This window comes from Bos indicus x Bos taurus, chromosome 29 (assembly GCF_003369695.1).
Source record: "Bos indicus x Bos taurus breed Angus x Brahman F1 hybrid chromosome 29, Bos_hybrid_MaternalHap_v2.0, whole genome shotgun sequence".
NCBI lineage: Eukaryota > Metazoa > Chordata > Mammalia > Artiodactyla > Bovidae > Bos > Bos indicus x Bos taurus.
The window spans coordinates 11,302,666-11,325,049 of record NC_040104.1 but is presented as its reverse complement, the minus strand read 5'-3'; the positions used below and the strand labels follow the sequence as shown (position 1 = coordinate 11,325,049).

General features: G+C 53.9%; 1 protein-coding gene across 3 annotated transcripts in view; it reads right to left on the bottom strand.

Moving 5' to 3' along the window:
* The window catches only part of VWCE (von Willebrand factor C and EGF domains), a 70,661-nt gene extending 48,987 nt beyond the window's left edge, over positions 1 to 21,674 (bottom strand). The window contains exons 1-15 of one of the 3 annotated variants that reach the window (XR_003509442.1): positions 21,491 to 21,674; positions 18,662 to 18,756; positions 18,450 to 18,539; positions 17,980 to 18,108; positions 15,603 to 15,719; positions 13,548 to 13,664; positions 12,518 to 12,646; positions 10,566 to 11,005; positions 10,390 to 10,483; positions 8,861 to 8,943; positions 7,211 to 7,298; positions 5,272 to 5,357; positions 3,962 to 4,079; positions 2,992 to 3,077; positions 1,162 to 1,258 (exon numbers count right to left, since the gene is read on the bottom strand). Coding sequence is in view for 2 of the 3 variants with exons in the window: in XM_027532639.1 (XP_027388440.1) it covers positions 1,162 to 1,258; positions 2,992 to 3,077; positions 3,962 to 4,079; positions 5,272 to 5,357; positions 7,211 to 7,298; positions 8,861 to 8,943; positions 10,390 to 10,483; positions 10,566 to 11,005; positions 12,518 to 12,646; positions 13,548 to 13,664; positions 15,603 to 15,719; positions 17,980 to 18,108; positions 18,450 to 18,539; positions 18,662 to 18,756; positions 21,491 to 21,600 (1,879 nt within the window). In the remaining variant the exon portion in view is untranslated. The remainder of the gene's footprint in view (positions 1 to 1,161; positions 1,259 to 2,991; positions 3,078 to 3,961; positions 4,080 to 5,271; positions 5,358 to 7,210; positions 7,299 to 8,860; positions 8,944 to 10,389; positions 10,484 to 10,565; positions 11,006 to 12,517; positions 12,647 to 13,547; positions 13,665 to 15,602; positions 15,720 to 17,979; positions 18,109 to 18,449; positions 18,540 to 18,661; positions 18,757 to 21,490) is intronic. The other 2 variants (XM_027532639.1, XM_027532640.1) reach the window with 2 other exon arrangements.
* Positions 21,675 to 22,384: the final 710 nt, after the last annotated feature.

The following is a 22,384-nucleotide window of genomic DNA, read 5'->3' as shown; positions in this document are numbered from 1 at the left end:
AAGGACTCGGAGACTCAACCAACCTGTGTGCCACAGCCACCCTGTCTGCTTCTCTGCACTCAGCCAAACCTCAAACCCCACCCTCCAGGAGGGTCCCCCACAGCTCCCCTCTCTGCTTCCCGAAGCCTGCAGAGGCCCGCCTGAGGGTGGCCACCTTGATGATATTTATCCCATGTTAGTCACTCAGTCATGTCCGACTCTTTGTGACCCCATGGGCTGTAGCCCACCAGGCTCCTCTGTCCATGGGATTCTCCAGGCAAGAACACCGGAGTGGGTTGCCATGCCCTTCTCCAGGGGATCTTCCCAACCCAGGAATTGAGCCTGGGTCTCCTGAACTGCAGGCAGATTCTTTACCATCTGAACCACTAGGGAAGCCCCTTTATCCCACACAAGTAAGTATAAAAAAGCAGGTGATGGGACAGTAGAGAAACCTTTTATAAGAAAAATTATATAGGAAATTCCCTGGCAGTTCAGTGGCTAGGACGCTGTGTTTTCACTATCAAGGGTACAGGTTCAATCACTGGTTGAAGATTTCACAAGCTGTGTGGCACAGTTAAAAAAAAAAAAGAAAAATATGTAATATATATCTATGATATGCTATGTATCTACGACATGATAGATATATAGATGTATGTTATAGATACATTATAGAGATAGAGATACATAGATACTGATGTTATATCATGAAGAGAGACTGGAAAGACAAAACATAAAGTTAAAAGTGGTAATGGTTGCTTTTTAATTTTTTCCTTTGCTGTCTGTATTTTCTAAATGTTCTATAAAAAAATGTTACTTGTGAAATGATGGAAAAGGTGAAAATTACTATTAAAATATAAAAGATCGCTTTAATTTCCTCTCCCTGTTCTCCAACTGTCTCACAGGGATGTTCGTTTATCACCCCACCTAGGCTGCAAGCTCTGCACATTTTCATATCTGCTTCCAGCACCCAGATGGAGCTTCCTTTGGGCAAACCGTTTTCCGTCCCTGAGCCCCAGTTTCCTCATCTCTAAAATGGGGTTGCCCCATGGATATGTTGCAAGGACAAGCAGAGATGAAGCAGGGGTGGTGCTCTGCACAGAGAAGCCTGGTGCAGGGTGAGCCCGGATGTGGGAACCGGGGGTTCTATGCTGCCCCACCCCCCACCCCAAGACAGAACATTACCTGCCGAACAGTCTGGGCAGCACTGTCCGGGGATTCGAATCGGGTGAGGGCAGGAGTCCACACAGTCTGTCCTCTTGCAGCTCACTGAGCCATCTGCCTGGAGGAAGGAAGAACTTCACCAAGACCCCACTTGCCACACCAGTACCCACCTCCCCACCCTACTCCACCCTGCCAGTCCCCCAAAAGAAAGGGCAGTGCTGCGAATTGGCCAGGACCTGGCCTAAGGGGCATCACAATGCAGCTAGGAGGTATCAGGGTTCCCCCAAAGAGAACCAGCTACTTGGGAGAGGGGGCTTGAGCCTTCCAGAAAGCCTTCCCATACCCCAGAGGGGGAAGGTCAGAGCTGGGGTTCTGGTCTCCTCAGCTTCCCAACCCTTCCCCCAACAGCCAAGGCTGTGCCACGACCCCATCCAAATTCTTCTGTCAGCATTTCCCTGAAACCCTGGCTCACCCCAAACCTACGGAGTACAATAAAATCCTATTTTTATAGAAAGCTATTCCACCGGAAATGTCTTTCAGAAGATGAAAGCGCCGTACACAGTTTCTTTTCTTTCAAAAGAGGCTGAAGTTTTGTGTGATTTTCTTGTAATATGAGTGCCCTAGATCAGTCCTGAAGGAGAAAAAAGGCAGCGGAGGTAACTTTCCTCCCCACTCTAATTCCAACGAAGCGTTTCCAAGTTTTTTAAGAGTCTAAGGCCTTTTAACAAATGGCGCATCAAGAGGATGTGAAGGCCGTGGTTCTCACGAGCTGGTGTACACCCAAGTCACCCAGGGATTAAAATGCAGATGCTGAGTCCAAGGCCTGGGCAGCTAGAACCAAGGTTCTACCAGGCCCCCCAGCGATGCTGATGACACAGTCAGTGTGTACATGCGTGCTGAGTCGCTTCAGTCGTGTCCAACTCTTTGTAACCCTATAGACTGTAGCCCGCCAGGCTCCTCTGTCCATGGGATTCTCCAGGCAAGAATACTGGAGTGGGTTGCCATTCCCTCCTCCAGGGGATCTTCCCAGCCTAGGAATCGAACCAGCGTCTTTTATGTCTCCTGCATTGGCAGGCAAGTTCTTTACCACGAGCATCACCTGGGAAGCCCACAGCCCGTGCAGGGACCTCATTTTTAAAAAATAAAATTCAAAGGGACTAAAAATTCTTTCAAAGTAGAAAGGAAACTGGGGACTTCCCTGGAGGTCCTGTGGTTAAGACTTGTCACTTCCACTGCAGGGGGCATGGGTTTGATCCCTGGTCAGGAACTAAGATCCCAGATGCCAGATGGTACAGACAAAAAAATTTTTTTTAATATTTTTTAAAGTAGAAAGGAAAGCCAACCTGTACTCAAACAGGAGCTAAAACAATTGTGCTGGTAAATAGCTGTGTTTGCATTTCTGTTGATCTGACTCTCAAACTCACACACCCTCACCTTATCCATTTCTGAAGAGGTGAGGTCATAGGATTGATGTTAATGAAGGAAGCATCACAGTTGCACAGAAAAGGCCTGAACTACTGGGCCTTGGGCTGCCTGGCTCCCTTTGTTAATCCTGTCCATGAAAAACCTGTTCCCACGAATCCTAGTTCTGACTCCTTAGGCCAGCGGGTCCCCTCACACGCACCATGGGTCACATTCCACTCTTATGACAGACAGACTGCCAAGCTCTGCCATCCTGAAAATCTACGGAGGACAAAATAACCTGGATCCCAGCTCTTCTACAAAAACAGCTGACAGCATGGAAGGGAGATGGGGACAGGGCCTGACGTGGCCCCCTTCTGCAGAGGCAGCTGTGCTGGCCGGGGCGGGGAGGCGGGGAAAGCAGCTGAAGGCGCGCAGGTTGTCATTCACCTGGCAGATGCATAACTCACAGGGATCACCGGGAGACCAGATCTGTCCAACCGGAAACTCAACCCCGTTGTCATCAAGAGAGCAGCCTGGCGGGGGACAGCGGGGGAGAAAGCACAAGTGGGCAGAAGTGCCAAGGAGTGGCCTTGATGCCCGAGGGACCCACAGCACCACCCGGTGAGGACAGACAGATGCCTCTGCTCACTCGCACTGTGTCCATGCAGCCACCTGCCCCAGCAGCTGCCGCCTGGCTCCCCGTGTTAGTCAATTTCTTCCCTCCCAGCATGCACCTGGTATACACGGGCACACACACACAAAGGTACACGTCCATACATATCCATGAACACACCCATTCACACACAGAGACACACTCATATGGGTACAACAGACACACGACACAAACACACAGTCGGAAAAATGGTACAGATGAACCGATTTCCAGGTCAGGCATGGAGAGCGGACATGTGGACCCAGGGTGTGAGGGGAGGGTGGGACAAGCTGGGAGAGTGGCACTGACATATATGTATGTCTACACTGCCGCGTGCAAAACAGGTAATCAGGGGGACCTTCTGCATGCTCAGGGAGCTCAGCTCGGTGCTCTATGATGTCCTAGAGGGGTGGAATGGGGGGTGGGGTGGGAGGGAGGTCCAAGAGGGAAAGGGATATATGTATACATATAGCTGATTGACTTAATCGTACAGCAGAAAGTAACACAACATTGTAAAGCAATTATACTCAATAAAACACACCGATAGCCCTCACAGACAACTTGTACACAAACTCACACACAGATGCTACTCATATACAAACTTAAAACACACAAACATACACACTCACAGACACACACACACACATGCTTACAGAGTACACATACACACACACAAGTCTCAGCGGGTGAAGCTCAGCCTCCTCCCCCTCCGCTTCCAGGCCTGGTGCTGGGTGCGGCCTGGGATGCAGGCTGGGTGGCCCTTACCTGTCATGGGCACGGGTTCCCTGCAGGCATAGCAGCACTGCCCGGGGCCCAGCCACCACTCCTCTCGGGGGCAGTCCAGTTCCGGACATGGAGTGAAGGAACATTCTACCTCCCCGTTCTGGAAGAGAACCAAAGGCACGAACCAGGGAGGGGCAAGAGAAGGCAAGCAGGCTGCCATCTCCTCCCCTGAAGGTGACAGATCTCCAGGGGGCAAGAGGGGAAGGAAGGGTGAGTCCTTCCCTGGAGGCTGGGGGTCAGGCTGGGAGAGGGTCTCTGGAACATGCCGACTGTGTGGCTGCAGGGTCCCAGGCTGCCCTAGCTGCAGCCTCCAGCACCTCTTCCCCTCGCTTCTCCAACAGCTTTCTGCTCCAACCCCAAACCCACTCTCACCTGCAGCCACAGAACCTTCTCGTGCACCAATCTGATTGTACCCCTCCATCACTTAAAACCCGACAGCTCTGCAAAGTCCAAACCCTCTGCCTGGCAGGCAAAGCCTTTCTTGACTGAGTCTGAAGCAGAGGCTGTCACCCCCACATACAGACCCTGTCGGTCCCCTAGGCACTGCCCTTGGCCGATGCTAACAGCGTCCTCCGGGTTCCTTCCCCCTACACTCCCTAGGAAGCAAGGGACTATGTACAACCACCTGATGCTGGGGGTGTAAGAGCCCAGCTCCATGGCCTCTGGACACACCCACCTCCTTGGTGTCCTCCCACTCCAGAGGTCCCCATGGGATCAGCCCGAGACCCTGTCTCCACGTGGCCCCTTCACCCGCCTGACCTGCTTCCCTGGCCAGTTCCTCCTGAGAGCACCACCACCAGAAAACCACTTACACAAGAGGCCCACCCCAGGCCCTGCTTCTTGGAACCCAGCCTAAACAGGATCCCTGCCTCGGCTGCATCTCCAGTCCCTCTTGCCATCTGGCCTCCAGCCAGAATGAACACCACCAGGCCTCAGACTATGCCATACTCTCTCCCGCCTCCAGCCTTCTGCTCACACTGTGCCCTCTGCCAGGCACACCACTGCCCGCCTAGCTGTGGGCCTCCTGATGAAGCGACCCGAGGCCGCCCTGTGCTCGGCTGTGGCCCCAGGACTCAGGACTGTCCCAGGTGCACAGTAGGTGCTCTATAATAACAACGCTGAAGGACCACCTTCAAGGAGACTGCGGGAAGGCCTTGGGGAATGCTAAGTCCCTTTAGTCTCTTTCCTGCCTCGGTTTCCCTTTTGCTGTTCAGTGTCTCCTCTTCTCCCAGTCAAGGGCTCCTGGGAAAGCTCTGTGCCCCTGCCCGTCACCCACCAACTCAGCCCCCTACCTGGCAGACACAGGTGGTACACTCATCACCACCCCCACTGAACACGGCCCCGTCTGCATACCACCGGCCGTGGAAATAGCATCTCACTGTGGAGGAAAAAGGAAAAGACAGCTCAAGGTCTTTGGACAGCTAAAGAAACAGGTAAGAGGGTCTCTGGGAAGAAAATGCACCCCCACAATACTCCACGGCATGCCCAAACCCAAGAGCCCAACCACTGCTACCCTCAACTATTAATAAAATTAGATCGGTGCTTAAAAACTGGTGGAGAATGAAGCATACACAAAATAAGGTCCCTAACCAAGAAGACAGTGAAGCCCTGAATAACTAAACAGTAAGTGGGACTTCCCTGGCAGTCCAGCGGTTGAGACTTCATCTTCCAACGCAGGGAGTGCAGGTTCAATGCCTGGCTGTGGAACTAAGATTCCACATGCCTCATGCCAAGAAACCAAAACCATAAAACAGATACAATACTGTAACAAATTCAATAAAGACTTTAAAAATGATCCACATTTTTTTTTAATCTAAAAGAGTAAGAGAAAAGAAGAAATGAAAAACGAGGGCCCCAGACACCTGCAGCCAGGTCTGGGAATGCCATCATTCCCTGGATAGGGTTGGGAAGGATTCAGTAAGAACCTCTTATCTGAACATCCCTCACCCCTGTTGGTAAAAAAAACCACCTTAAAAACTGGCCAAGGCTCCACCTGGGTTCAGTCAGAGAGCACTGGGTTCAAATCCTAGCTTCTCAACTCGCTAGGGGCAAAATACTTAAGCTCTCCTAAGCCTCAGTTTTCTCATCTGTAGAATGGGGTTAACAGTTCCTACCTCAAAGGGAGCATATTGCCTATTCAAAAAATGTTTTAACTAAAAATAATATAACATTCAAAAGTTAAGAGGAAAAGCAGTATTTAATAAGAACACTAGCTCTGAAGTCAGGTAAACTTGAGAGCAAGCTCTGCTTCTTTACTAACTGGCATGTGCCTTTGGGCAGTGATGACCTCTCTGAGCCTCAGTTTCCTCATCCATAAAATGGAGCTATGAATAGTACTCCCTCAGGGCTGCACCACAGGGATTAATGAGATCAAGGGCTGGCAAGCACCCCACACAGCAGCAGCCCAGAGCCAGCAGTGACAGCCATGACGTCATCTCAGGAAAGAGAAGCACATTTTAACAAAGAACCGACTCAGGAGTGGGGCAAGGGAGACCCCCTCCCAGTGTCGGGACAGAACCATGCCAAGGGTGGACCCAAACCCCTTCCTGTCGGGGTTGAACACACCACCCTGTCTGGGGGCAGGCCGGGCTCTGAGCCCAACCTAGCATCCAAACTGCTGTGTACACAGTAGGTACTCAATTAAAACTGGCACTTTGAGACTTCCCTGGTGGTCCAAGGGACCATACTTTCCCTAATTAAGACTTCACCTTCCATTGCACAGGGAACAGGTTCGATCCCTGGTGCCCTGGTTGGGGAATTAAGATCCCTCATGCCACGTGATGCAGCAAAAAAAAAAAAAACCAGCACCCTAAAATGCTTCACTTAATCTGAGTTTCTAGAGCAGAAATCAACGCTCTTGCTCTCTCCTATGCTCAGTTCAGTTCAGTTCAGTCGCTCAGTCGTGTCCAACTCTTTGCAACCCCATGGACTGCAGCACACCAGGCTTCCCTGTCCATCACCAACTCCCGGAGCTTACTCAAACTCATGTCCATAGAGTTGGTGATGCCATCTAACCATCTCATCCTCTGTACTCTGCTGCTGCTGCTGCTAAGTCGCTTCAGTCGTGTCCGACTCTGTGCGACCCCATGGACTGCAGCCTACCAGGCTTCTCCATCCATGGGATTCTCCAGGCAAGAACACTGTGCTCACTCCCCCTCAAAAAAAACATACTCAAAGTACACCCCTCCACTCTCACCTACACTGCCGTCCTCACCCCACAGAGTCCCTTACCTGGGACGCAAGTACAGCAGTCCGACTTCGGGGAGGCCTGGCAGGGGTCGGGGGGACACTCGGGGGAGATGCAGGACACATTTCCAGCCTGGGGAGGTGAGAGGTGGAGTGGAGGGGGGAGGATGGACCATCAGGTCCATCAGAACCAGCTCGCTCCCTATTTCACATCATCCACAGGACTCCTTTCCCACATGAAAGTCTCCTAAAGGAAGCCATCTGAGACCTTTAAATGCCAACATGGACACAAAGGGATGCAGGCAGGGACCCAGTAGCAGGGTTTATTATGGTGTTGGTTTCCAATATTCCCCTTTCCAAGACGAGGGGCAGAACGGAGAGCAGAGCATGCTGCCTTCCTCACGAAAATGGACGAGCCTAGACCCCCATGGTACTGCTCCCCATGGCATCCCCCGATGACATCCCCCCATGGCACTTCCCCACCATGGCATTGTCCCCATTGATCACCCCCACGGCATTCCTTCCCATGGAACTGCCTCCCCATGGCATTCCCTCCCATGGCACTGCCCCCTATGCCATTCCATCCTATAGCATTCGGAAGGTCTTGGAAGAATGCTAGGCAGTGAGGAAGAGGTTACTCCATGTTCCTGTGCATCTGAGTTTTGAACCAAGTCACTGATACTGGCCAGAGAATTAAATTTAAAACTCAATTTTCAAAAACTGAAGCTAAGACCCAAAAAAGGTCCCCAGTTTTGGAGTCAGCCAGACCTGAGGCCCAGGGTTTGCTCCTCCTACTTTGGGCAGAGCATATCACCTCTGAGCCTCTGTCTCCCTACCTGTGAGAAGAGCCAGGGTTGTTGAGGATTGCGTGAGATGCGATCAGGCACAAAAGTGCTTGGTCACTACAAGAGTGTGGCACATGGGAAGGGCTCAGTAAGGGTGGTGGCAGCGGTCTACGTGCCACCCCTCCCCCATTTTACATTGCAGCTCCATCATCCCTGACAGGCTGGGGCCACTTTTAAAGATGATCAGAGGCAGTGAGGATTGGTGGGCAGAGCCTAGGTTTGGACGCAGACAGACCTTGGCTCAAATTCCAGTTCTGTCACCTCCCAGCCTCAGTCTTTGCATCTGGAGAATGGGGACAGTAAAGCCAACCCTGAAGAGCTGCCAGGAGCCTCAGGTGAGGAGCTAGACTTGTGCGCACTGGGTGCTCATGAGCCAGTCTTCAGGACAGCACCTGATTGCGTCTGGCGCATAGTAGGAGCTTAATAACTATTCTTGGAGGAGTGCACTTGCCTCTAGCAAAATGCTAACAAGCTGAGTCTGGTAACCAGCCTTCTCCCTCCGCGTGTGGACACCTTTATTGTGCCGGCAAATATTTTGCCTGGAGAGAAAAACAGCCTCCCTGGTAGGAAGTTTCCGAAGGAGTACCCTCCCCTCCCCTTCCAAGACAGATGGACCCTGTTTGCCTGCTGGCTCTTTTCTGCTCAGCAGAAGCCTCCCTGACCCCACAGACTACTGCCTTCCCATCCCCCACACTTTGAAATGTGACAAGTTCCAACCCAAATCCACAGCCTGAGAGCTCTCCCTCCGTTCAACTAGCTCACCTTTACCATCCCGCCTTTCCCTCTTCCTCTAAAATCCCCAAAGGTTAAGAAAACACGCATGAGGCTTCAGGAAGCTTGGGATGCTCACCAGACAGACACAGACGGTGCAGTTTTGGTTAGGAGGTGAAAAAACGTCCCCTTCAGCCCGGATGACGCCACTGTGAAAACAGCCTTTGAAAGACAAACAGGAGTGGAGGCATCAAACCTCTTCAAAGGAAGCTGGAGGTCTCGTTCCTTTTCCAGGCATAACATACCCAGAACCTTCTCTCACTGGCTTGGATGCCTCAGCAGTGGCCAGATCTAGGTACTCAGAATTGTGGGGTCCTAAGACCCCTGGAAAACCACAGGAGACACCCACTTATGGTACCCTGGGAAGGTCCTATTCATGTCTGATAAGCCCAGAACTGTGTTGAAAGTATGGTCCTTTATTCTTATAAAGCAAGAAAGGCAGCCATACAGCCCCAGGTTCCAAACCTGGCCTGTCACGTGAGTAGCCTTGGACTTGGATGTGTCACTTAACCTCTCTGGGACTCGGTTGTCTTTTTCGTTAAATGGAAACACCACCACATGCCCTGCAGGGAACCTGGAAGGAGCCACAACCTCAGATGTAATGTAGACAGCAATTGACATTTCGGGCTTAGTACACAGTAGAGACACAGTAAAAGATAACAATCATCATTAAGAAAATCAGTGAGTTGCATTTTCCTTGTCACCTTTAGAAAGACTTTTTCACTGCTGCTCAAAGTACAGCAGCATCAGTATCTTATCACCAGGAGCTTCACAGAAATGTAACAGCTCAGGCCCCTCTCTACATCTTCTGAATGAGAATCTGCATTTTAACAAGATCCCCAGCGATTCATGTGCATGTGTGTGTGCTCATTTGCTCAGTCGTGTCTGACTCTTTGTGACCCCATGGACTGTAGCCCGCCAGGCTCTTTTGTGCATGGAATTCTGCAGGCAAGAATACCGGAGTGGATAGCCACTCCCTTGTCCAGGGGCTCTTCCTAACCCAGGGATAGAACCCAGGTCTCCCCCATTGCAGGCATAATCTTTTACCACTCAAGCCACCTGGGAAGCCCGCAATTCCTGTGCAGGGTGAGTTTTAAAGCACTCTGCTGAAGGACTTGTTACGATTTGAGGTCTTTATCCTAACAGCAATGAAAGCAAATTTTAAAAATTGTCAGCAGATAGTGGGAGGGAATTAGGAAAGCGATACAATTTATGAACAATTACTCTTCCTGCAGTTAGGAGGGGGATTGAGGCAGGGGAGGGGACTGCAGACTGGGTCTTGAGAAACCTGCTGAATGAATGAATAAAGCTTAAAAAAGGATGTCCTTAAGATGAAACCTTCCCCTTGGGAACACAGATACCAGTGGTTCTCAAAGTGTGGTCCCTGGACCAACAGCATTAGCTTCACCTGGGAACTTGTGAGACAGGCAAATTCCCAGGACTTATCCTACACCTGATAAATCAGAAGCTCTGGGGGCTAGGCCCAGGGATCACCCTTCAGGTGATATATCAAAGTTAGATAACTGTTTTTCAGTTGCAGAAAGGCAGGAAAAAGGAAGAGGGAGGACCTTGCAGGAAACTCATAGCCTTCCCTGGACCGGCTCCCACCTGTACACGATGGGCAGCACCCTCCATCTCTGGAGGGAATCGGGTGGGAGCAAGCAGCTTCACACGTCATCTTTTCACAGGTCACCTCCCCATCCTAGAAGCAGAAATGGAAGTTCCAGCCACCACAAGGCCCCAGACACCAGACCAGGGAAACCCCAAGGACCCCTCACACCCACCTCACACCAGCACTGGGAACAGCCAGGCTCTGTCCAGCGGCTCCCTGACTCATACGTGGCCCCTAGGTGCCAACAGGCAGAGGGTCCTGGTGCCAGCCGTGTGGTCTCGGGGCCCCTGGGCAAGGGAGGGGTCACCGCCGTCTTCTGGAGTTGTGCGGGAGGTCTGAGGGTTCCCAGCAGAGAGGGATGCGGCACGGGGGTGGCCACCGGGGTGGACAGCAGCGGCGTCGGGGCAGAAGGGGAGGACGTGGACAGTGCAGGCATGGGAGGTGGTGGTCGTGTGCTCCTGACTCCAGTCGGGGGCCCCGGAGCCCCGGAAGGAGGGCTGTGCCCAGGGGAGAGGGCGGGCCGGCCTGCCTCTGGAAGCAGCAGGAGCATCTTAGGAGGGTGCTGCAGAGGCTGCAGGATGGCAGATGGGGCCAGCACAGCTTTGGGGAAAGCTGAAACGGAAACACAGAAGGGTCTGGAAGGAGGCAGCAGGGGCAAGAGGTGAGATTCGCTGGGCGTGGACTTGGGTCCATCATCACAAGGCACTGAACCTGGGTCAGTTTCTTCATCAGCAGGATGGGTCTAATACCAAGAGTTGAACCTCAGACTAACGGGGCTGCAGTGACGATCAGGAGAGAAGACTCATGAAAAAGTACCAAACAAGCAAACTGAAGTTATGATGCTGGCGGTCAGAAGCTTCTGTTGCTGCTGCTGCTAAGTTGCTTCAGTCGTGTCCGACTCTGTGCGACCCCACAGACGGAAGCCCACCAGGCTCCCCCGTCCCTGGGATTCTCCAGGCAAGAACACTGGAGTGGGTTGCCATTTCCTTCTCCAAAGCATGAAAGTGAAAAGTGAAAGTGAAGTCGCTCAGTTGTGTCCGACTCTTAGCGACCCCACGGACTGCAGCCCACCAGGCTCCTCCGTCCATGGGATTTTCCAGGCAAGAGTACTGGAGTGGGGTGCCATCACCTTCTCCAGTCAGAAGCTTCGGCCACTGCCAAATCAGTCTTCTCCCTTCCCCTCCTGGCTGGCCACAGAGGAGACTCGGGATCCCTGAAGCCCTCAGGGATCCATCCTGGGAATGACCCTTCCCTACTTCTGTGTCCCGACAAGTTGGCAGTGTGTCCCCTGCCCCTGACCCAGAGGGGGCTTCCCACGAGGAGATGCTGAGGCTCAGGAGAAGGAAGAGCCCAGGGTCCTCTCCGGTCCCACCCCAGAAAGGCCAGCTTACAAGATGTTGCCTCCCCCAAAACACACACACACACACACACACACACACACACACACACTCACATACACGCTTAGGAAAGTACACATTTTCCCCGCAGATGGACACCAACTGCCCAACAGTCTCAAAGAGAGATCCGACCAACATGAGAGAGAGGAGGCAAATGTGGGGCAAAGGTAAAAGGAGAAAGAGGGAGTCACAAATCAGAGTGTGCCCGGGAGAAAACAGGCTGGGCAGGGAAGGGGAACCTGGGTGGCCAAGCTCAGACCAACACGGGCAGTCACACCATGGAAAACTGGCCCCTGGACTAGAAAGAACACCTTGGATATTGACACGATATTACACAGACGTTTACAGGCACGCTGTTAAAGCATGGCAGAGAACTGACCCCACACTGTCCGAAGTGTCCCGCGGAGCCCAGGTTACTGGGACTCCTACATAAAGGCTTCTCTGTCATTGATTGTTTTTTGGTGGGTTTTTTTCCCTTTATTATTTGGGGGAAAACAGTAGGGCTGGGGAAACAGTGAAAGGAAAATAAAAGAAGGATGGGTAAAGGGGAAAGAGAGAAGATAAAAGGTCGGTGGTAGAAATAACAAAGAAGATGAACTGAAAAAAAAGTTTCTGCGGAAGGAAGAGGCACCCTGTCTCCCGCGCTTAGGGAGAGAAGGGCAAGGCTGAGGGCGGGGCCTAGAGCCGGGGGCGGGACCTAGAGCCAGGGGCGGGGCCAGGAGCTCACCTTCACAGGACACTCGGTCAGCCCGGAGCCGGAAGCCAGGTCGGCAGGTGCACAGGAAGCTGCCCACGGTGTTGTGGCAGGAATGGTGACAGACTCTTCTCTCCAGGGGCCTCCGACACTCATTTACATCTGCGGGAGAGCCTCGCTACCGACGGCTGCCTTGTCAGGGCTACCAAGTTATCTTTCCTCCATCTCTTAGCCCTAAAGACCGGGGAAGTCTCCCTGCTGTATTCTTACGGGGTCCTTCCCTGCCCCAGGGCGATGACGTGACTCAGAAGTCTGGGAACGGGGCTGAAGTCTAGCGCTGGTCCCCTTGGAAGGTCTGTACATCCAGTAGGCGTTTAATGGATGCACCAGTGACTCGCACTCCAGCACTGTGCAGCAGTGATTAAGTGCTGGCTGGTGGGGATGGGCCCCCATTGGGAATCTCGGCTCCAAACCCTCCACCATCCCAGTGTTGGGCATCGGGTGCTGTGGGCCCTTCTGAAAAAGAGTCTCCAAAAAAAATCACTGCACCGCTCAGGGCAGGCTTCAGGACAAACACCCAACTTTGCTAGAACAAGGTCTTTTTTCAGGCCCATGGGACCCCACCTTCAACCCATGAGCCAAGCTCAAGCCAAACATGCCAATCCCTTTCTGGAAATTTCTGCTAATGGGCTGAGAAAACAGGGGTCTCCTTCTAAACCAGAGGAACCAAGACATAACGTGCTTTATTTACCAAGGGGAGCAAAGGCAGCCAAGAAAATGGGTGAGCAGAGAGGAATCCTTGGGGTGTATCTGGGAGAGGGTGGAAGAGAAACATAACAGCATGAAAGTGGCATGTGGCCAGGAAAAGTCCAAGACGGGGTCTTCCATCAGGAGCCACGCCAACCCCAGGGAAAGGTAGGCTCTGAGCAAAGGCTCAAGCACTTGCAGGCTCCAGGGAACCAAGGAGGTCCAGACTGTTGACCTTTCCCTGTCCCTGGGCTCACTCTGTCAGTCTTCCTGATTGGCAACCTAAGTATGAAGACAGCAGGGTCCCTGGCCTTACCTACACAGGAGTGCCGGTTTCCATGGAGATGGAAGCCAGTTCTACAGGAACACCTGTAGCTGCCAATGCTGTTTTTACATCTCTGCTGGCAGGGGGTCCCAAGGCATTCATCAGTGTCTGGAAGGGAACAGGACATGGCTGGAGCTCATTTCCCTGTGGGGTTTTGGAAACATACAGTCCTCTCTACCGACCTCTCTCATCACCATCTCCTACCAGACTCTTAACCCCTCTCCTTCTCAAAACCCACATCCAGTCTATCAACTCCTAAGTTCTCCGTGGACCAGCCCACTTCTCTCAACCCTCACTGCCATATCCTAGCCCAGGGCACCTTTGTCTCTGGTCTGGAGGATAACAACAGTGTTGTGTGTCTCTCTGCCTCTCCCTGTGCTCCTCCCAAGCTACCCTCTACACAGCCTCCAGGAAGTTCTGACGAAGGGTACCTCTGATCAGGCCACTTTCTGCTTAAAATCTCTCCAAGGCTCCCACAAGTACTAATGCTGCACCATAGCTCATGAGCCCAGGGCTGCCTTTCCAAGCTCCCTCCTTCCCCCTTACCTTTACTTTGGCCTAAATTCTGGCCATTTTCCAAATGCACCATGCTCTTGTGGCCCTCCTCCTTTACACATGTTCTCCTATCTGCTTAGAATGTTTTCTAATATTGTCTGGTTGGAAAACTCCTATTCATACCTCAAAACCCAGCTTCTATACCACCTCCCCTGTCAAAGCCTCCCCAAGCCATTGTTTGAAATTAGGAAAAAACTGAAAATAATCTGTATATTCATCAATAAGAGAAGAGTTAGGGAACTATGAGATATTTGCACTGCAGAGCACCAGGCAGCAGTTGACAAGAATAAAGCAAATCTGTTGACCCTGATGTGGAAATATCTTCAAGATGGACTGTTGAGGGGGGAAAAGCTGATGGAGCAATGACTGGGTTCAGATCTCAACTCTAATATGATCTTGAGCAAATTAATTTCTTTAAACCTCACTATTCCTACCAGGAAAATGGAAATAAACAGTACCAACTTCATAGGACAATTCTGAGGATGAAATGAGAAAATGTGTGTTAAGTACTTAACGTGGTGCCTGGAACACAGGAGTTGAATAACTATTAACCCCCCATACTCCCTGCATCTCTTATCCTTCTATCTCTATAAGGGAACATGTACTGAGGAGAGGCAGGCAGGGCACTCATCAGATTGATGACCAAGTGCTATTCAACTGCATTCTCTCCAAATTCACGTATGGAAGCCCTAACCCTCAATGTGATGGTATTAGGAGGTGGGGTCTTTGGGAGGTAGACGAGGTCTTGAGGGTGGGGCCCTCATGATGGGATTAGTGCCCTTAGAAGAAGAGCCATGAGGACCTCACTGAAGAACCTCACTGTTCTTCCCCTTCCATCAGGCAGGGCGCTGGAGGGCAGGGTGCTTTCTTACTGGCTATGTGTCTCCAGAGCCTGGCCCAGCACAGGGGCAGGTGGTGACTCTATCACAGCATGGCCTCGCACATGACACACCCCTGTGTGTCACAGCTCCGTCCCCTCAGCCCTCCCCTATGTCAGTGGCCTCCTCGCTCTGGTTAGTCTGCTCCGCCTGCCCCTGGCCCTTCCCTCTGCCTCTCCCTCACCTACCCCAAATCCTGCAATGATGGCAGCAGCAGTTTCTACTGAGTCGTGGTCCAGAGCAAAGGCCTTAGTGTCAGACATGCAACCTGACTCCCCCTCCTCCTGCTGTCAGAATGGCCTTGGGCAAGCCTCATCCATAAAGTGAGGATAAGAACACCATCTCCTGGAACTTCCCTGTCAGTCCAGTGGTTAAGACTTTGTGTTCCCTGCTCGGGGAACTAAAGTCCCACATGCCAAGAGGTGCAGGCAAAAAAAAAAAAAACAAAAAACAGAGAGAGAGCAGCATCTCACTTAGAGAACCGTGGTGAAGGTGACATGCAGTCATGCCTGGAGAGCACAGGCTGGGCCTCGCAGGGCCTCGAGGTCCACGTCAGAGTCTAAAAGCGGTGGCGACAGCACGCAGCATCACTGCCCTTCCCAGAGCCACTCACCTTGGCAGCTGTGGCGGTCCGCAGACAGCTGCATGCCCGGCCCACACTCACACACGAACCCGCCTTCCGTGTTCACGCAGTGGCCCTCGCAAGAGGAGCTTAAACATTCATCAATGTCTAGGAAGAGAGGAAACACTCTTACATAGCTCACTCTGAACGTGTTTTGTTTATGGGGAGGGACTGCATCCCACAAGGACCCTGAGCCCACATGGGGCATGCCCCACTGCCACCCCAGGAAGAAAGAAGGCACTAGGTAAATCTTCTGGTTTTAGGGGCCCCCAGTCCAAGAAAGAAGAGGCCATGGGGCCAGGCCTCTTCTGACCCACACAGAACAGATGACGGGAGAGACTGGTTGAAATAGAACTATTTCCAACAGTTTCACCTGCAAGGCAACCCAAAAAAGGCCAGGGGAAGGGGCAGGAAGGTTGATTAAATTCCCTTTAGTTCTTGTGGAGCACCGCTGGCATGCAGTGGACCTGGAAGGGATCTGTCGAGGACACAAACATGACTAAGACACAGTGCTGGCTCTCCAGACGGTTGCAGCCTGAGAACACAGGAGTCATGAGGCACATCCATGAGAGGCCAGTGTGGGGCAGGGGCTATGTATATGTCCCACCAGGGACCACCCCCCACAGCAGTTGTGTGATGGAGGAGACATGGCTGAGAGGACCAGGTGGCATCAAGAATGGGGCTGTCGAATGGAGCTTCCAGGAAGCACAGGGAACACAGTGGAGGAGTGGGGAGGGGGGCAGTCTGGTGGGATGCTGAGTTGGAGAGGTGGTGGGTTAAGGTTCAGCTGTGGGGCACAAAGGAGCCCCCAGGCTTCTGTCCAGGGGGAGCCAATATTGCTTTAGGGAGGTTCAAGCCTGGGGGAGGGAGGGGGCTGAGAGACAGAAATCCCCCCCACCCAGCTTCAAAACATCCTTTCCTATCTCAGAACCATGAAGACCTACGAGGTCAGCTCCTCCCACTCCAGTCTACTCTGCCCACCTGAATCTCCCTTCCACCCCCTGCCCCCATGCCTACTGGTCCCCTCCATTCTCCTTTCTTGCTCTTCCCATGGCAGGCACCTTTGGGACTATGCCCACTTCCTCTAAGACATCCACTCTGACTCACCCTATCCCACCCCTGTGACTCCCCTGCCCTGCACTTGCTTTGACATTGGTCTCTGGCTTTTCCTTACTCCAGTTTGCCTCTGCAAGGAGAAATGTGTCTGGAAAGTACTTCAACCTTCTGAAAAAGGCGGGGAAGGGGGTGGGGGAGGAGTAAGCACCAAAACTCCTTCATGGGACCTTTGACCCAATAGTCTTCCTTCTGGAAATAATCAGAGAGGCCAACTAGAAGCCACTTTACTGAAGCATTATTCATAGCAGCCGAACACTGCAGACAAGCTAAGGATGGATAGCACAGAAGTAGGTACTTAGATTACAGTAGCCACATCTGCAGCCATTAAAAGTGATGTTGTAAGGACTACTAATATTTCCTGCTTACAGCACAAAGTGAGAAAAACAACGAACGAAAGTGATAGATAAGGTATGATCCCAATTTTATAAAACAGACAGAGAGGCATGTCCCACACACACAAGTACACATACAGACCCAGGGGACAAGGGCAGGAAAAAAAAACAACTTCATTTTAGTAACAAATATCTCTGGGTAGGAACTTCTGGGACATGTTTATTTTCACCTTTATACCCTTCTTTTACTTTCCAAATGTTCCCAAGTAAGTTATTTTTTATTTTTATATTCAGGGGAAGAAATGTTTATTTCCACAAAATGTTAAAAAGGCACAAGGGTGGGGGTGGGGGATGGCTTTCAAGCTCTCTGGAAAGACAAGTAAGAAGCTGGTCACAGTAGCATCTATGGGGAAGGTAACAGACTTGGCCTGTAGGAAATTTTTTGAATCATGAACAAATAATATTTTTACAAAATAACTACTGATTTCTCTTGCCTCATCGTTCAAATGTCACATTCTCGAGGGAGTCTTTTGCAGTCCAGCCCACCTCCAGCCCCAGTTCCCTGTGCCCCTGTGGGCCCTGACACTGTGCACTCCTCCAGTGATGGTCCCATTAGGTGGGACTGTCACTGTCCTTACTCATCTCCCTGCACCATATCTTGAAGCAACATATGAGCAGACACCACCCGCATAACCCCAACCACAGGTCGGTTCCTGGTCCCTAAGACATGTTTGATAGGTATTTGTGGAATAGCCGAAGTGGCAGATTCCTCATGTTCAGCTGCCCACCTGCCCACCTGCAGACTTCAGAGCTGCTCCTAGCTTGGCTTCACTCCAGCATATCCCGGGAGACTGGCCTCGGAGGACAGGGAGGAGACCCCCTTCCCACCTGCCCCTCCCTGCTGCTCCCAGGCCTCTCACCGGTACACCTGATGCCAACCGCTGTCTCGGTCATGGAGAAGCCCACGGGGCACACTCGGGCCACCTCCTGACAGCCGCCGTGGTTACAGGTGAGGTCACAGCCATATTCCCCGCAGGGTCCGTGGGCTTCTGAAACAATCACCGCACCTATGAGCATGCACCATGCAGCAGTCCCAGCCGCCCCCCTCCCCAGCCCCCCGCCCCGTTCCTCCTAAATTCTGTGGGGAAGGGGGCCCTGGAGGCACACAGGACTGAGTTTAAATGCAGCTCTGCCACTTACTGGCCATGTAACCTTGGGCGAGCCACTAGCTTCTGCGCCTCAGTTTTCTCATCTATAAAATGGGAATGAGAATGCCTACCTCATAGGGTTGTTTGAAAATGATGCGCTAGGGCACAACTGCCCAGTGCCCGGCACAGTCTCAGTGTAAACAGAGCTCTTCCCATCAGCCAGGGCCCGCGCCCCCAGTTACCTGGGCAGGTGGGCCCTTGCTCTCCGTCCTGGCAGGAACAGACATTGGGAGCGATGCAGATGCCACTCCCACAGCCAAAGGAGCAGAGGGCTGAGAGGAGAAACACAGGTGAGGGAGTCGGGGCTGGAGCCCCCCAGTCTGCCCCTCAGGCCAGCCCAGGGAAGGCGCACCCTGCTGTGGAGGACATTTGGGGCACAGGGACAGGCACTTACGAAGGGTGCAGTGCCCACTGCCCATGGAGGGCGCCCAGCCAGGGCAGCAGCCGCTCCCGAATCCCGAGAGGCAGACGTGGGGGCCCAGCCGGCGTCTGCAAGAGAGGAGAGAGTACCTTCCATGTTCTGTCCTGGGGGCCAGGGGAGGATTCATCTCCTGGGCAGTGAAAGCCTCCCAGCCAGTCAGTAAGTCAGTCAACCAACACTTCTGGAAGCCCCCACCTCCACCCCCAATGGACAATGAGAAGTTTCCAAAGAAAAATGACCCAGACGGTCTGTCCCTCCTGGAGGCAGGACAAAGATACAGTTGTAAGAGAACAGACACTAGCTGCCTGTAGATGCCTGCCACGTGGACTCTTGCTCTGAGAGCAAGGAGGGCCCTCAGAGCTGAGAAGGGAAGACTGCAATGGAAGAAGAACCCCAGGGACGGCAGCCTCAGGGCCTTTGCACTTGCAGTTTCCCCTATCAGGAGGGTTCTTCCCCAAACACACACACACACAGCACCCCCTTTCCTGTAAAAGTCTCTCTGCTCAAGTCACCTTCTCAGAGAGGCCCTACTTGTGCACCCTTACCTCACTTTATTCTGCTTCATAACACTTACTTCCTGGGACACTGAATTATTGGGTTGGACAAAAAGTTTGTTCTGGTTTTTCCATAACATCTTAAACTTTTTTGCCAACCCAATACTCCCTAGTTTGTTGACATACTCATTCCCCAGCTCCCCTACCATACTCTGAGGACAGGGGCTTCATCTTTTTGCTCAACTCCACACCAAGGGCAGCATCTGGCACATAGTAGGTACTTAATCAATGGCAGTTGAGGGCAAGGTTGAGAAGGGATAACAAAAGAAGGGGGGGGTGGAGATGGTGAAATGTCATTCCCCAGGTGACATCTCTGGGAAGGGGGAGAGGGTGCTGGTGAGCTGCCCAAGGGAGTGAAGGGGAACCCAGTGTGCCCAAGGCTGGGTTAGGCGAGGCAGTCCAGCCATGAACAAGCCATTTCCTCCACCTTCAAGGGGCAGACAAGGAACCATGTATAGCAACAAGTGCCAGAATGTTACAGGCTAGGGAGGCCCAGGGAGCACAGGAGTGGTTTCCTCAACTGAGGCTGGAGAGAGAATGGGGGCAGCCGGTGAGAGTGGAGGAATGTTCCAGGCAGGAGCGGCAAGCACATGGGCCTGGAAAGGGTCAGAGGCGATGACAAGAACTGGTTCTGGGCTGGGCAGAGGATAATGAAGTCCAGCCTAGTTTGAACTAGGAATCCTAGTCCAACAGAATAGGGACAAGAAATCTCCCCCAACAGTGTTCTACCTGAGATTGAAGACTGGTGGGAATATCCTGCCAGTCAGGCAGTCTAGGGGCTTCCCTGGTGGCTCGGGGGTAAAGAATCCACCTGCCAGTACAGGAGACGCAGGCTCTATCCCTGGGTTGGGAAGATTCCCTGGAGAAAGAAATGGCATCCCACTCCAGTATTCTTGCCTGGAAAATCCCATGGACAGAGGAGCCTGGAGGGTTCTTCTGGGGCCTTTGGGACCCCAAAGAGCTGGACACGACTTAGGGACTAAACAACAGCAATAGGCAGTTTACAGAGGATCCATGATGTGCAGCAGACACTCGGGACATGGATGGAAAGACAGAGTCAGTCTGCTCTTCTGGAGAATAATCTGTGTCAAAAGTGACAAGTATTCTGGAAAGGGAAACTCTGGGCACAGGGCAAAACAGAAACGTCTGCAGAAAACTGTCCCTGGAGCCTCAAAAAGCTTTTTCCCTCTCTGAAGTCATCGCACAGAAGGGGCCCTGGAAGGGGGTGGGGAGTGCGGCAGGGATGTCTCACCCGCTGCCCTCGTGGGAGCGATTATGGCAGCAGCCTGAGAAGGAGGCTCCTCAGATGGGGCTCTCAAAGGGACAGGGGGGCCACCAGAGCGGTGGATGGAAGGATGCCCGGGAGGCCACTGGAGCCTCATCCTCAGGTGGGCAGGGGCAGAGCGCCCCAAGGGGCCGAGGGCAGGCGGTGACGGGGAGACAGGTGGCAGGCAGCACAGCTCTGACACGCCGGCGGAGCAGGGCGGATCTGAGCAGGAACTGGCGGTGGCTGTGGAGCACACGTGCGAGTTGCGAGCCTGGCGGGGCCGCCCCCCTGCGCGCCCCCCGCCCCCGAGGCCGTGGCCGCGGGCCAGGCCGCCCGCTGACACCGTGTTCCCTCGCTTTGAGCATCACGCACACATGCGCTCCGCCCGCGGCGACCCGGCCCTCCCAGGAGGAGACACGAGGGGAGGGAGACATCAATCGGGAAAGAGCAAAGGGACAAACACCCCACCCCCGCCCGCGTGCACACACTGGCAGAAACCGAAACATAACCTAGAGAGACCCCGGCGGTTCCAAGGTCCACGGCGGGCACGGAGCCTGGATACAGGCAAAGCCCCCAGCCGCGGAGCGGCCAGCGCCGCGGGGCAGGCCAGGCACTGCCTAGGCAGAGCCACGGGCACGTTTGGGAGCGAAAAGCCCGCCAGTCCGAAGACTAGCTGGTATGTCCCCGGCCCCCTGGCCAGGGATCCGCGCTCCACGGTAGTCAGAAGGGCTCACCTAGCATCGGGGTCTCCGGTCCCCCCGCCAGATCCCAATCAGGACAGCCCCGGCCAGGGGCGCAGGACGGCCACCCGCCCGGACCACAAGCTGCTGTCCCATTGTCCCGAACTCCCGGGCTCGCCCGCGCCGACAGTGCCACGGGCGGGTGCCCGGACCCGCGGCTCCGGGACGCCCCTCCGCGCCTCCCGGCTCCGCGCCGGTAGCGCTCCGGTGAAGGCTCAGGGGAGGGGTGCGGGGCGCTTACCTCTCAGCCCCAAAGTGCCCCGGCGTCTTCCTCCCGGTGTAGCCGCGGGCCGGGGTGCCCGGCAGCAGGAGCGCGACGCAGGCGGCCCGGAGGAGCAGTCCGGCCCACATGACCGGCGGCGGCGGGTCCCCCCGGCTCGGCTGGGCTCCGGCGCCACGCGCGGGGGAGGGGGCTGCGGGCCCTCGCCCCTCCTCCTGGCGCCGCGGGGAGCGAACCAGCGAGCCCCGAGCTGGCACGCGGAGCCGAGCAGGGGGGCTGGGGACGCCGAGAGGAGGCGCCGGGGGCCGCGAGGGGACGCGGCGTACGGCTGGGGGGTCTCTCGCACCTCGAAACGAAACACACAAAAGGCAGCGGCGCCCGCCGGCCCGCCGGTGGCCTCCCGGGGAGGCGCGGAGCCCGGGGCGGGGGCAAAGATCAGGGACCCCTGGGGGCGGGGTTTCGTCCTCGGCCCACACCCCCTGCCCGGGTTTGGGAGTCGGCTTCCTGCGAAGGGCTGTGGGCGTGAGACGGAGGCCGGGGGAGGAAAGAGACTCCGGGAACAAGGCTGGAGGCTGCGCGTCCCGGGAATTGCTGGTCGCGATGGAGCCCGAGATACCTGTGTTGTACGAGAAGGTGGGACGCTGAGTTTTTGCAGGTGTTCAATTTAGGGTGGTTACCTCACCCTGCTGGAGAAGGAAATGGCAACCCACTTCTAGGCTAGCCTCCAGCCTACCAGCAGGTTTGCACCCTAACCCTCCCTGGGTGCGCCGGTCAGTGGGTTCCCCTGCTCCCTGATTGGGGGCGCTAGCGGCTCTTGAACCCACAGACTCCCCTTGTCCCCTTCAGCAGCTGCCCCAGGCCAGTCAAAAGATGGTAGGCAGGAGGGTGGTGAGCAGGTGGTGGACGTAAGTCAGA